This window comes from Mesoplodon densirostris, chromosome 8 (assembly GCF_025265405.1).
Source record: "Mesoplodon densirostris isolate mMesDen1 chromosome 8, mMesDen1 primary haplotype, whole genome shotgun sequence".
Taxonomy (NCBI): Eukaryota; Metazoa; Chordata; class Mammalia; order Artiodactyla; family Ziphiidae; genus Mesoplodon; species Mesoplodon densirostris.
The window spans coordinates 17,190,205-17,205,433 of record NC_082668.1 but is presented as its reverse complement, the minus strand read 5'-3'; the positions used below and the strand labels follow the sequence as shown (position 1 = coordinate 17,205,433).

The 15,229-nt window shown below is 41.8% G+C and overlaps 1 protein-coding gene across 2 annotated transcripts in view; it reads right to left on the bottom strand.

The window, feature by feature from the left end:
- Window positions 1-15,229, bottom strand: part of EPHA4 (EPH receptor A4) — a 145,593-nt gene that overhangs the window by 71,825 nt on the left and 58,539 nt on the right. For both annotated transcript variants that reach the window (XM_060107434.1, XM_060107435.1), the window contains exon 4: window positions 8,617-8,772. In XM_060107434.1, coding sequence (XP_059963417.1) covers window positions 8,617-8,772 — 156 coding nt within the window. The remainder of the gene's footprint in view (window positions 1-8,616; window positions 8,773-15,229) is intronic.

Sequence of the window (15,229 nt, the reverse complement as noted above, 5' to 3'; positions counted from 1 at the left end):
AATGTCCACATGGGACTGCTTATCTATATAAAGCTAGAATAAGGTTGGAGGATAATGCGGAGCCTAAAGTAGTATTTTTGAAAAATAACTCAATGAGCTGATATCTGATCTTTATTGAATACCTTAGAACTTTTAAAATTTTACCAAATGGCAAGCGATCAGCCTGGGGTCTGTCTAGTGCTTTCCATTAAGCACACTTGATGCTTTTTTCCCCTTATACCCTTAATTGTCTTTAGACAAGAATCATGCACTTGGGTTCTTTAGAGGTAATTGTTTCTATTCACAGTCAAAATGCTGAAAGATAACTTAAAAGGAAGAAACAAGGATGTGGTTTACTCACTAACTGATGTCAGACCTTGAACTAGAGATCTAACTAAAGATGCAGCCTAAAAATGGAATGGGTGGAAGGCTGCATCTGAATCATGAAAATGTCTTTGGTTGTTTTGATCAGTTTTTATGGTCCAGAAGACAGGCACATTTGGTGGCCTATCAACTGGCTTAACAGGCAGTGGGACCGTATGTTCTGCCTTAAAAACTACGTCACATGATCTGGCAAAGGGGGAGTTGGTGTCTTAATTGAGTTTTTGTCCTATGCAATGCAGTATGAAACTACACTCTAATATTGCAAATTTTATAAATCACATGAAATAACCAAACCTTAGATTCAAGAATTTTCATAAAATATGTTCTCAAAAAAGGATTGATAACATAGACAATAAAATGTGAAGTGGTTAGGGATCAACCAATGGATCTTCTGAAACACTTTCATGAACAAAACTTTAGGAATCTTTGGCCTTTATTCTCACTCTTCCACTAACTAGTCTGTCACCAGAGCCAATTACACTCTCATTGATCAATTTCACAGAATGTCCTTGCTTCCATCATTATATTATTAGTTACTTACAGTTCCAAAGCAAAAAGAAATATGCTTTTGGGTGGGGAAGAAATGTAGTTTACTTGAAACCGAAGGCTACCTTTTATCCTATGGTTTATAACATCAAAGTCTCCTGTTAGATATCCCTTCCAAAATCCCTTAGCTGGACTGTTAAGCATGAAAATCTTCGGGGTAGAGATGAACATCAGGGGAACCTTCAAGGGCTTGTTGGAAAATGGATATGAGATTTCCAAAATTAAAGCACTTAAAAAAAGAAAAAAGGGGGCTTCCCTGGTGGCCCAGTGGTTGAGAGTCCGCCTGTCGATGCAGGGGACACGGGTTCGTGCCCCGGTCCGGGAAGATCCCACATGCCGCAGAGCGGCTGGACCCGTGAGCCATGGCCGCTGAGCCTGCGCGTCCAGAGCCTGTGCTCCGCAACGGGAGAGGCCACAACAGTGAGAGCCTGCGTACCGCAAAAAAAAGAAAAAAAAAGAAAAAAAAAGAAAGAAAAAAGTCTCTCTCTTCTCCTGACCTTGGAAACAAGTAAGGACGATGTTATTTTAATTTGCATTCAAATGTTAACAACGCAGTCACACAGCACCACTGGGATCCACGTTGGGTTTCCACTGAAGATTGCTCATCATTTCATTATGGTTCATTATGTTGATAACTGTCAGAAAGCATTAGAAGGGAGGGCTTTGAGTAATAGAACTGAAATGGTAATTTTAAAACAATACATTTTCTAGAGGAAATACAGTGGTGCGATAAATTCAATTAGAAAAGGCAAATGTAAAGACAAAGTAAGTGATGCTTTGCTGTTTGGAGCTAGGCTGTTTCTATTCCTTGATAACCTAAACCTGCAGAAAGCTTTCTCACATCAGGACCTTTCGTCATAGATCTTGGTAAATTTGCCCTCATTAGCACTGAGCTCCTCCAGTACAAATTATCTTAAAAGCTGCAATTTTGGAATATTTTAGGCCACATCTAAGTATCAATCAATCATTCTTTGTTTGTTTGGCATAGCTGACTGAATTATTCAAGGCCGTTTACTTACAGACAGATTTGTGAAGGCCCTTCAAGTTAGCAATCTAAAATAATAATCTCTGATTTACAGAGTGCCCCCAATCATGAGGCTCTAATAAGTTTCATCAAACAAGTTAAACAAAGAGGACCCAACAGCACAAGGACAGATTTCCAATTGAAAAGTATGGAAAACTACTCCCGTAATGGTGCTCAGAAGTAAAAGAGGAAAAATAACAAATCAGTTATTTCTTTCCAGATATACGAAGACAATTTGCTTTTTCACAAGGCATTTTTCCAGTACATTTTGAAACACAATGAAGGATTGGAAAGTTACCTTAAATGTAATATAGGTTCGATCTTCCAAAGGGGGAAAAGAACACCGACTAGAATCATTGAACGAGCAACTTATGACTAAGGCATCAAGGTCTTCCTGCACTGGTCTCCCAGCACTGCTGATCGCCAGACTACGTTCCCCGACTACAAGGAAAGGTAAAGGGAAGGGGAAAGAGACCTGGAGGGGAGGGGTTGGTGATCATCAGTTAAAGGACATTGATTTCATTGATAAAAATCACACTGACTGGTCGGAATGGCCATCATTAAAATGTCTACAAATAATAAATGCTGGGGCCTCCCTGGTGGCGCAGTGGTTGAGAGTCCGCCTGCCGATGCAGGGGATACGGGTTCGTGCCCCGATCTGGGAGGATCCCATGTGCCGCGGAGCGGCTGGGCCCGTGAGCCATGGCCTCTGGGCCTGCGCATCCGGAGCCTGTGCTCCGCAACAGGAGAGGCCACAGCAGTGAGAGGCCCGCATACCGCAAAAAGAAAAAAAAAATAATAATAATAATAATAAATGCTGGAGCAGGTGTGGCGAAAAAGGAGCCCTCCTACACTGTTATGGGGAATGTAAATCAGTGAAGCCACTATGGAGAACAGTATGGGAGCTCCTTAAAAAACCAAAAATAGAGTTCCTGTATGATCCAGCAATCCCACTCCTGGGCATATATCCAGAAAGGACGAAATCTCTAAGTCATGAAGGTATGTGCTCCCCACGTTCACAGCAGCACTATTCACAATAGCCAAGATATGGAAGCAACATAAATGTCCATCCATAGATGAATGGATAAAGAAGATGTGGTATATATATTCAATGGAATATTACTCAGTCATAAAAAAAGAATGAAATGCTATTTGTAGTAACATGGATGGACCTAGAGATTATCATACTAAGTGAAGTAAGTCAGAGAAAGACAAACATCATGTAGTGTCACTTATATGTGGAAGCTTAAAAAAATGATACAAATGAACTTATTTACAACATGGAAATAGACTCACAGACATAGAAAACAAACTTATGTTTACCAAAGGGCAAAGGAGAGGAGAGGGATAAATTGGGAATTTGGGATTAACAGATACACACTACTATACATAAAATAGATAAACAACAGGGACCTACTGTATAGCACAGGAAACTATATTCAATATCTTGTAATAACCTCTAATGGAAAAGAATCTGAAAAAGAACACACACACACACACACACACACACACACACACACACATATATAACTGAATCACTTTGCTGTACACCTAAAACACTGTAAATCAACTATACTCCAATTTTTAAAAATCACATTGACATTTCTTCTAAGAAATGGTTCATGAAATCAAAATCCCTTCATCAGCTTAGATGGCATCCTTGTATGTATGGAGGCCTGCGTGTCTGCCTTGCTGGCAACGTCTCCAAAAACCCTGTTGACTTTCTTGACTGATGTCTGTGCCTAAAGGGAACACTGACATTTCCACTCTTTGGCTGTAACCTAGTAACATAGTAGAGACTCCACGGTGCCTGTGTTTGATTATGCAACTCCAAACCAGGTTGGATTTTCTTCATCTGGGAGACAAATGAAGTACTCGATTTCCATTAAGGGAGAATGTTCAGAACCCTTGAAATCCCTCTCTAGAGTCACCAATGACCTGAAGAAATGGCCTGAAAGTGACAAGGACAGAAGAGAGGGTCTCCCATCCCATGGGATCCATCAGGGAGGTTCTAAATTCCTACTGGCTAAAGGTGGTCCCCAGACCGGCACCATCAGCAGCATCTGGGGACTTGTTAAAAATGCAGAACGTCGGGGCTTCCCTGGTGGTGCAGTGGTTGAGAGTCCACCTGCCGGTGCAGGGGACACGGGTTCGTGCCCCGGTCCAGGAGGATCCCACATGCCGCAGAGCGGCTGGGCCCGTGAGCCATGGCCACTGAGTGTGCGCGTCCAGAGCCTGTGCTCCGCAACGGGAGAGGCCACAGCAGTGAGAGGCCCACATACCGCAAAAAAAAAAAAAAAAAAAAAATGCAGAACGTCAAGCCTGACATCTCCTACCAATCCCTAGGTGTCTTTTGTGTGATTCTACGCACATTCATGTTTAAGAAGCACTGTTCTTACTCTCTATTCTAACAGGTACAGATTATTTTCTTGAAAATGTTCACATGATGCCGCCATTGAAAACTGCCTATCTTTCTCACAGCCATTTATGCTAACCTAAGCTAACCAGAAGCTCCATCCAAAGTCCTCCTAGAGATAAAGTTTATTCTCCATTAAATTCTCTGAAGTTCTCCAGCAATGCCGACGGTGTGAAGAACTTCTTAGGCATTTCCCTTCTAAATTAGCCAATGCTGCTTGTATTCCTGGTCTAATCGTTCTCCAAGTGAACAAAAACCTGATTTTACAAGCCAGTAGAGCAGAGTCTCTCTTTGGCTAGAAGAATGAGTCTCAGAGTGTGTGTTTTATTTCTTCATTAGTGTGCCGTCACAGTGAGCGATCACTAAACTCAGGGCTGCATAGGAATGTTGGGGTTAAAGACAGCATAATGAACAAAGAAGTCCCTGATTATCATGGCTGTCAGCACAAGGGAATTGGGTTTGTCACCTGGCTTAACCAACTGGGAAGAACTGATTAGAGGCTGGAATCACTTTGAAAGGATCCCTGATGTTTATGTTCCTTTCCATCCCCATATCTTGTCAAGAGAAGCCGATAAAGCTGGGGGTGGGGCGAGGGGGAAGGGCTTCATTTTCTGGGTTATTTGATCAAGGGGTTCTCTGAGAAACTCCCACTGTCTTCTCTATTGAAAAATCTACCACCACACTGTCCAATGGAACTTCCTGTGATCATAGAAATATTCTATAGCAGTGCTGTTCAGTATGGTCACCACTAGTCACATGTGGCTATTGAGCCCTGAAATGTGGCCTTGAAAACAGTCATGTGTGCCTCGTGGCTACGGTCTTGGACAATGCAGGTCCACTGTATTCACCAGGATGGAAGAAATCTAGAAGGAGAGCCGTAGGTTAGAATAGATTCTAATTCTGCTATTTAATTTACTAGTCTATCTGTTACTATCTGTTATAGATTACCCCTATCTCAAAGAGGTCTTAAAGAGTCTTGTGTAGTTAATATTTATTAAACTAAAAAATAAAACTTAAAAATTCAACTCTGTAGAGAAGTGGTCTCAACCTTGTCTGTAAAGTAGGATTATGGGGGCAACTTTTGAAAATACTGGTGCCTCAGTCCTACCCCCCAGAGTTTCTGGAGTACAGTACAGCCATTGGTAATTTAATCATGTAGTCAAATGAGACAATCCCTTTAGAGGGGCAGTGAGATGCACTGGCTGTCTGCTGTGGAGGTCATTTGGGGAAGGAAGTGACCAGCTGGGAATAAAAGAAGAGAACAAACATTCATAAGATCCCTACCATGTGCCAGACCTTTGCAAATATCTTCTTGTTTAATTCTTTTTTTAAAAAAATATTTATTTATTTATTTGGCTGCTCCGGGTCTTAGTTGCAGCACGCGGGATCTTCATTGCCACATGCGGGATCTTTAGCTGAGGCATGTGGGCTCTTTTAGTTGCAGCATGCGGGATCTAGTTCCCTGACCAGGTATTGAACCCAGACCCCCTGCACTGGGAGCACAGAGTCTTAACCACTGGACCACCAGGGAAGTCCCTCCTTGTTTAATTCTTAAAACCACCTCAGAGGTAGATAATGAGAATCCCATTTTACAGATCAGTAAACTGAGGCTTGGAGAGATTAAATAGCCTCTCAAGTGTGTGGTATTAACATCAGCACTGTGTTTCCTCTTAACTCAGAGTTGGAGAGATACAATAAATGCAATGATCTTGTTAGGAAAGTGTTAAGGATCACATATTGCTTTGGTATTTTCATGGGTCTCTTATCAATGACACAAAAAGCCACCTCTCTTACGTTGTTGAAAACAATCTCTGAAAAATGCAAAAGTTACTTTCATGTTAAAACTTTCAGGTCTGTCCATAGGCTAAAATCAATATTTTCTTTCTCTCATTTGCGTAGTCAAGGTAAAGCTAATAATTTCCTCCTACAGAAACATACAACTCCAAGGGTTCAGAAACCACTTTTACACATATGGTAAACATACCAGTAACTCAGGCATGTGGCAACCTTTGGGGTCTCCCTAAACTCCCACATAGCAAGCTGCAAGAATTAAGTGATTGGCCCATGGCCCCCTAGAATGCTAGATAACAGATCAGAATCATAAGACTGAAAATACCTGGGAGAAAAAGCCAGGTTGTCTTGCCATCAGAGGTGAACTTTATGAGGTTCACAATCAAGCCCCAGCCTAGAGAAGACTTATCTGTGTGGAAAGTAGGTGTTGGACTGCATGATGCAAATTGAAGGCAATTATCACACTGTCCTCCCACTATATTTCCCTTTGAGCTTGCTATTATGCCCTAAAATCACAACTGGAGAAATGTTGGTAGTGGGTGTGGACAGAGGAGGAGAGTTTATTATGAAGCTAATTGCACACAATGGAACATAAGAGAAGAATACTTAGACTGGAAAAGAAACAGGCTGGGACTTGAGCATATCAAATATACGTGGCATCCAGAGAAAGTACCTAGTCTATGGAAGGAACAGAAAAAGAAGATGAGGAAATCTTTGTCCAGTTATGTTTACAACTAAGCCTGGCCCTTATATACTCCTTCCCTCTGGAAATTTGTGCATGAGCTAAGGAAGAGGGCAAGACTGCCTCCCAATAAATAGAAACTTCTGGTGTTGCGGCACCATCACCAAGCTGGGGTGGAGTCCTGGTCACGACCCCTAACATCTCTGAGCTGGCAGTTACCTCGTCTCTAAAATAAAGATAATGTCTGGGCTTCCCTGGTGGCGCAGTGGTTGAGAGTCCGCCTGCCGATGCAGGGGACACGGGTTCGTGCCCTGGTCCGGGAAGATCCCACATGCTGCGGAGTGGCTGGGCCCATGAGCCATGGCCGCTGAGCCTGCGCATCCGGAGCCTGTGCTCCGCAACGGGAGAGGCCACAACGGTGAGAGGCCCACGTACCGCAAAAAAAAAAAAAAAGATAATGTCTATCTCGTAGATTGTTATCATATGAGCCCTATGATAAAGTTAATCAAAAGTGCCTAATGCATTACCTGGGTATAATGATAAAATGGTTGTTGTAGTTATTATGACAATAATTATTATCCTCTCTGGTTATGAAATGAACTCCGGAGGGTACAGCAATTTCAGTACAAATTTGGTATGGCCCTGAAATTTCTCCACTCGCTCCTATTAAAGGTGGTCCTTGACTGGGCTAGACAATGGCCCCCCAGCTGACCTAACTGACTCCAAACCAGAAACAAAACTGCTCTTTGTGGTGATGTTTACAGGCCAGCCAAGATGGAATGTACGGTAGTTAAGGAACAAAATAATGAAAGTCCTAATGACAGTAAAAGCTAACATCTGTCAAGTAGCATGATTTTATGCATTTTACATAGTATGTAAATAACATGAGGGTACTGAGTAGCAACAACCATGAGGGAGGTACTATTATTAGTCCATTCTACAGATGAGGAGACTGAGACTTAAAAGGCTAAATAGTCATTTGGGTACCAAATGGTGGGCTGGGAAACAAAGCCAAAACCTGCGGAAAGCTCTTGTGCCTGGCCACTCAGCTCTGAACCTCCAAACACAGGCTCAGTCAATGAGAACACAGGGGTGGAATACCCGGGCCCACCACTCCCTTCTCTGGTCAAGGTCATAGCCATTGCAGGGTGTATGAATCCCAGAGATGCATGAAAGGAATGTCAACCCCCAGAAACACTGTCCATATAAAGTGTGAGAAAGGAGTCCTCTATTTCCCTGCATACCGCGGTGCCAACCCCATCCATTCCTTAACCCAGCATGTGTTCAGTGTCTATCATTAAACAAGCATTTATTAGGATCCAGGTCTAAATGTTATGAGCATAAAACTATGAGGAAAGAAGGAAGAAGGGTAACGACATTGCAAGCTATGACATCCGTGCACAGAACTGAAACCACTTGCCCACATGTGATCCCATCCTATACCTGTTTCCCTTGCAGCTGTCACGCTTCCCCCAAGAGTCCCAGATGAAACGGTAAAGCCGTTTATAAATTCCAGTCTCAGCTCTAATTACGCTGTGTCAGACAACCCATGAATGTTCAATCTCTGCTCCACCAAGTCGTCTGTTGGCAGCTGTGCATTTTGAAGGCGACAAACTCAGTGAGAAAGAGCCTTTCTTTTCCTGAGGATTGCCCCTGCTCTGACTGAGAAAAGATGCATGTTTCATTTCATTTGCCCCCTGCATGGCTATCCTGGGAGAAGGCCTAGCAGTGCCCTGCTAGGTGGAAATGAAAGCTGTTGGCATCAAAGAAACGGGAGATGAGCATACAACTTACGGGTGCAGGGCATGGAGGCAGCATCGTTGTCGGCTCTGAAAAAGCCTCGGTCACAGGTGCACGATGTGGCTCCTTCCCAGACAGAATAGCTGTGTGGTGGACACTTGGCACAGCTGGCATCTGTGGACAGGGCCTTGTAATATCCAATTTTGCAAGCTAAAGGAAAGCAGAAAAAAAAATAATCAACATAAACCCCTGATAACATAGCAAAGCGAAATGTTACCTCCTTGATTCAGAAGAAAGGAGACATTTTTGCTAATCACTAGTGAGCATCTGGCTTGAGATGCAGGTAAAACAACCCAAAACATTTGTTGATAACAGTCACTCTTTAAGAGCCATTAACATTACGGTCAGGTGGCAAAGCCCTGTGGAAAAAAATTTCTTAAAACCGGTTGTGTCAATAAAAGCACGGCTGAAGTTTACCCAGAGCTTCCTACATGCTTATATGCATGATGCCGTTTGATTCTTATGGCGCCCCTTTTCCAAAGGCACTGTTGCTAGTCTTACCTTGGAAATGAGGAATACCAGCTTTGAGCGGTAAACTGTCGGCACCAGACCATGCATCTGGTAAATGTCAGGGACCAGCTTTGACTGCAAGTGTTCGGCCCCCAAAGCCTGTACTCTTGGCCCCATGCTCTGGAATCTGACAGCATGGTTTTGAACCAAATAGTTGGAAGTGTATCCCAGCGCCAACAAAAAATTGGTAGGTGATTATTTCCTAATTATGCTCAGCTACAGAGAGAACCAAAGTGAAAGACCAACAGAAGCAACCAAGCATAAAAGAAAAGAGCTGGTAAGACGTGGATCATGATTTCAGGGGAAAGTAATATAAAACTACCCACAGTAGATTCTGGAATATAATATGTTCAGGGTTTTTTTTTGCGTTCATTTTCAAATTCATAAAACCCTCATGTTTCCCCCTTCCTCCATTTTTCCAACACCGCCCTCCCTCTGCACACACAGCCCAAGCGGCTGCTGGAGAGAACATGGGCCATACAGTTCCTTATGCACCTGACACGCTTTCCATGACCTCATCTTTACAAACATCGCACTGACACCAAGGACTGCTTTGACTAATGTGGAAAGACTTAATAATTCTGGGAAATCTCACCATAAATAATAATTAATAGCGTCTTTCTCTCTCTTTTTTTTCTCCCCTATGCCCTTCAAGATCACCTCCCAAATCTGTCTCAACCTCAAATAAAAATTGACTGACACCATCCATATTAAACCCACAGTGACAAGGCCATTAAAAATAAAGTTATTTTATAAGACCAGAGGTACCATAAAAATGTTACAGTTACCCACAATCTTTCCAGTATGATTCACTCTCAATTTTCTCCATTTATCACACACTTTGGGTATTTCTAAACTATCAAAAATATCAACTGGGAGAAGGGCCTTTTCCATCAGCGTGACCACCGCAAGAGACCAACCGCGCCAGCAATCAGCAGATTTTACTCAAACCAGTAGATAAAAAGAGATCCACAGAACTATGTGATTCTCTGAGGAGATGTGGCCACGTTCCCTGTCTCGTTACTCATCCATCAAGCATCCGTACGGCTTCAAGTTGAAGTCTGTTCCCCCGTCCAGCACATCCTGTTGGTATTTTCTTAATCATGCTCTGGTAACGGCAGGCGGAAACGGAGTTCAGCAGAAGCTCCAGAAAAGCACGCAGTTACTTCACCATTATTAACTAGAGTTGCTTACGGAATTTCCTTTAACGAGCCAAAACTTTATGGCGTGTGGAGCACCGACAATAAAAGCGCTCGGAGATCAATCTCTCCCTTATTTGCTTTCGTCTGTCACTGGACCGGAGCATCTTAGAAAAACAAGTTGCTCCAATGACTATGACTGAGATTTATGTGTCTCAAGTTTATACACATCATATCATTAGCTAAGGTTCAACATGCAAGGTGCTTCTTGGTCACGCTTAAGATGGCCCTAGGGTTTCGATTAAAATCAAAAACTGTGGCTTTGGCAGGAAGAAGCACTGAGGGTCAAACCCGTTCTTCCCACTTCAAACACAATGAGTCCTTGAACTTGACACAAACCCACTGGGTCTCGTGTCTCACTCAGTCAGTCACAGCCCACAAAGGCAACTTGTGGAAACCTGGTCGCTTGGGGCTGGGACGGCCAATAAGGGATAAATTGCTTTTATTTTTTCACAGCTGGATGTTGGAGGAAAACTTTTCCCGTTCCTGCCTAATCCTTGCGCACCTTCGTTTCATCAGGCATCAAAATGTAAAAACTCACAGTGGGAGTGGGAGATTGACAACAAAATTGGCCTATGACTGATTCATTGCCACGTGAAAACAGAACACATTCAAAAACTTGTTAAGAAAAAAAAAAAAAGCATCGCTATTTCCTCCACTTCTTTTCCAATCAGACTACTTCCAGTTAAAGAATTGGATTTCTAGTTCACAAAAATCAAATTGAAGGATATCTTGAATTTCCTTAAGTTCAACAATTAGTTGTGTATATACATTTTTATTTAAGGGAAAAGTGAATTTTCAATTTTATACTTCTTTTCTGTTTCCTTGAAGCTAGTATATTAATGTTACCAAGAGTAAGTATTTGTGAATTCATTTGAAGAATACAGAGTTTTATATCTATTTGGGAAATTGAAGGCTGCTGCTCTTTAAACACACTATTTTTACTCTCTTTTCCTCTTGCTTTTACAAGCGCAAGCAGAAAATACAACATTGTCATTGTGCTCTTCTCAGCAACCCTCTCTACCCTTCACACATTCTTGTGTCTTCAACTACATTAAGACCATGTTATTAATATTTCAGGATTCTTAGGAAAGATCTCTCAAAATACAGTAGTGGTTTTTCATGCACACAGCCATTTTGCTGCCTACATGTAAAATGACCTTCTAAATTGATGGCTAAGTACATATCTTTGCTCTGAGTGGTTCACAGGCTTGCAGCGTTTGGTGCATGAATGTGTAAGTACATCCCATATTTAATCACCATTTATCTGCATCTTAAAATCTTCACTACATCCTTCATTCTAAACAAACCCCCCATGAAACGTGTATAGCAAGCACTGACACGTGTTACTATTTTCCATCCTTCTCTTTTGGGTGAAAACTATTACACTGTAGTTTTGAATGACAGTGACTCGGTAAGCAAGTTTGGAGAGAGCCAAACTGCACACCCAAGACATGCCTTCCTTCTGCCCTGCTGCTGGTGAGGGTTCACGAGATGGGGTACAGAGAAGGAGTGCCTTACTTGACCTATCAAATATGCCATTGTGGGAAGATTAATTCACATGTGCCATGCAAAACTCTGAATTCTTTTCCTTTAGCTTTGCTTTAATTAGTTCTTTCTGCTGAGTTTAAATAGAACAAGATAGGGGCTTCCCTGGTGGCGCAGTGGTTGAGAGTCCGCCTGCCGATGCAGGGGACACGGGTTCGTGCCCCGGTCCGGGAAGATCCCACATGCTGTGGAGCGGCTGGGCCCATGAGCCATGGCCGCTGAGCTGCGCGTCCGGAGCCTGTGCTCCGCAACGGGAGAGGCCACAACAGTGAGAGGCCCGCGTACCACACACACAAAAAAAGAAGATAAATGAGGACAAAGAAGAGAAAGAAAAACTTTGTTTCATTGGCTCACCCACTACTATAATGAGGTTGTATTTTAGGATAGTCTTCTGTAGAAGTTTCTTTGTGGAATATTTAAATATAACTACTTTTGGTTAAAAACAAAAACAAAATGGTTCTTAAGGCAAGGTAGTATCTTCAGGATTTCTTGGTGTATAGATGATTTGCATGAGGTGTAATGCCCAATTTCAGGAACTAGTGAAACCTACTCTTAAAAAATATTATATATATAGATGTTTGGTTATTTTTCTCCTTTGTAGAGAAATACAGAAAGATTGATCGCACCTGACTGCCTTTATAGTTCACGTTTAAACTAATTTAGTTTGTAAAAATAGCTCCTAATAATATCAGTTGTGATGATACATCAAATATTCATTGAGCATTTATGGTGTTTACATGCAAATGAAAAAACTGAGGGTTTTAAGTAACTTGCCCAAGGTCACACAGCTAAGTGGTGGAGTCAGCATTAAGACTGACTTCTAGCAAAATGTGACACTGATATAAATGAGTGGTGGGGAAGTACGGGTGGTCCCAACTTCCATTTGTCCCTCCAGTCCACCAGGTTGCTGCCTCGGTCAACCACGTGTCTGTGACCCACTTTCCAGGTCTACACTGTCCAGAGTAACTACTGGCCACAAGTGGGCCCTGAGCGCTTGAAACGGGAGTGGTCAGAATTGAGACAAACTGTAAATGTGAAATACACAGGAGATTTCAAAGACTTAGTACTCAAAAAGGAGAACTATCTTATTAATAATTTTTATATTGATTACATATTGAAGCAACATTTTGGATATACTGAGTTAAATAAAATACCATTAAATTTAATTTCACCTTTGAAACTTTACATTTTTTAATGTGGCTACTAAAAACCTTAAAATCATCTGTGTGACTTGCACCTGTATTTCTGTTGAACAATGCTATGCTAAAGTCTGGACTCTTAAGTCGCGCACGCGTGCGCGTGTGTGTGTGTTCATGTGTGACCACACACAGGCACTCTTGCAAATGCTGGGTGCTGACGGTGATGGGGGATGTACCTTTACTCAAACTTACCCCGAGCCCACCTCTGGGAGGCTGATTCACTTCTATTTAAGCACTGCTCTCAGGCAGCTGGCTAATTTGAGAAAACCTAATTTGTGCTAAAGTACTAACAAATAAACATTAATGTGTTAAAAATTACCTTCCTTGGTAACAAATTTGCATTTTAATTTGGAGTCTCCAGAAGGTTAAAGATGAAATTCCAACAGTGGCTCCCTTGGGGCAATCTGAGCCATTTATGCAAACTGGTCCAGGGGGAACATTTGGCTCTGGGAGGCCTGTGGGTCCCTCTACCCTCATCATGTGAGTAGGATATTAAGCACACACTTCCAGATGGGTACTATGGGGAACTCTGCCTTTGGTGTACTGGATATACAGTACTTTTAGTATGCTTAGGAATTTATTTTAGAAATATCAAAGTTACATAATGGCCATTATCAAATTAGTTTCTGATTAACTGTTCACTTGCTAGACTGTATATTATATGAATAACATAAGAGGTTTTCCTAAGGGGAAAACAATCTGTCAAAGAGAATTTCTGGGGGCTTCCCTGGTGGTCCAGTGGTTAAGACTCCATGCTCCCAATGCAGGGGACTCAGGTTTGATCCCTGCTCAGGGAACTAAGATCCCACATGCTGCATGGTGAGGCCAAAAAAAAAAAAAATTAAAAAATTAAAAAAAATTAAATGTATAAAAAAATTAAAATAAAAAATAAAATAAAATGAGGTCCCTAAAGAAGGTTTCTGCTTTCAGGTTTTTGCAGAAATGTGCAATCCCCAGCCATCTTTGGGGAAGTTGTGAACATCAACAAATCCCCCATAGTACAGATGGGAAAACTGAGGCAGAAAGGTTAACGATCTGCCCAAGGCAGGGTTGGTTTTCTAACCCAGGCAGTGTAGCTTAACCTATAAATCAGGCTTATAGACCTCCTCATGCTTTTTGAAATCTACAGGGTAAAGATGGACAGTTGTTATAGGGAAACAGGGCTCTGATTTGGGACCATCGACTATTCCATTCATAAATAGCAAAACACTGGCAAAACCACACTGTGCCAGTCACCTGCATTCCACGACTGGTTTTCCTGATATGTGTTGGAAAAAAAAAAAATGGAAATTGAGCTTTTTAAGGAACCTTAGAGATCATCTAATTCAAGGGCAAGCAAACATTTCTGTAAAGCACTAGATAGTAAAAACTTTAGGCTTTGCAGGCCAAGAGGAAGACCAAGGATATTAAGAAGGTAATAACATAACAAGATAAAATTCTAAGAAATTTCTACAAATTTTTTATTGATGAAATTCAGAATATGATAGTAACAATTAAGTGCTATTTATTAATGAGAAGAATGGAATTCTTATCTGGAGGGATAATATTTCACTCAATTGGAGTTCAAAAAAAGTGTGCCTTATTATCAAATCGATTGCAAATGTCATCTATAAAAATCATTCTTAGCTCTCAGACCATAAAAAACAGATGTCAGGCCTGGGGGTCATACTTTGCCAATATTAAATCTAGTCCAACACACTCATTTTCAAGATGAATGACTTGCCTACCATTCCTTCTAGAGCATGCCAGGATCAAGTGTGGAATCTAAGGTTCCTTGATCTCTGTTACCCTGCAGTGTCTCCCTGAGTTCCAAGCAGTTACTAATCAGAGAAGTGATGGAATGCAGAAACAAAGGAAAAGCAGTTAAGCAAGATAGCTTGAACAATAGTTCAGAGATAAAACAGAGCCCTAGTTCCTCCTCAAGGGCTATACATGACAATCGGATAGACATCTCTGAGTTCTGTAGGAACTATGACCCCCACCCAGGTGGTAAACAGTAACTACAATGAGACCCCAGACTGGTTGGAATCAGAAAGTTGATGATTAAGATTCCTGGAACACCACCCTGTTACCTCATCACTAACCAATCAGAAGAAAGTCATATATCCTGCAGCAGTCACCCCAAATGTTACCTTTAAAAACCCTTCCCTG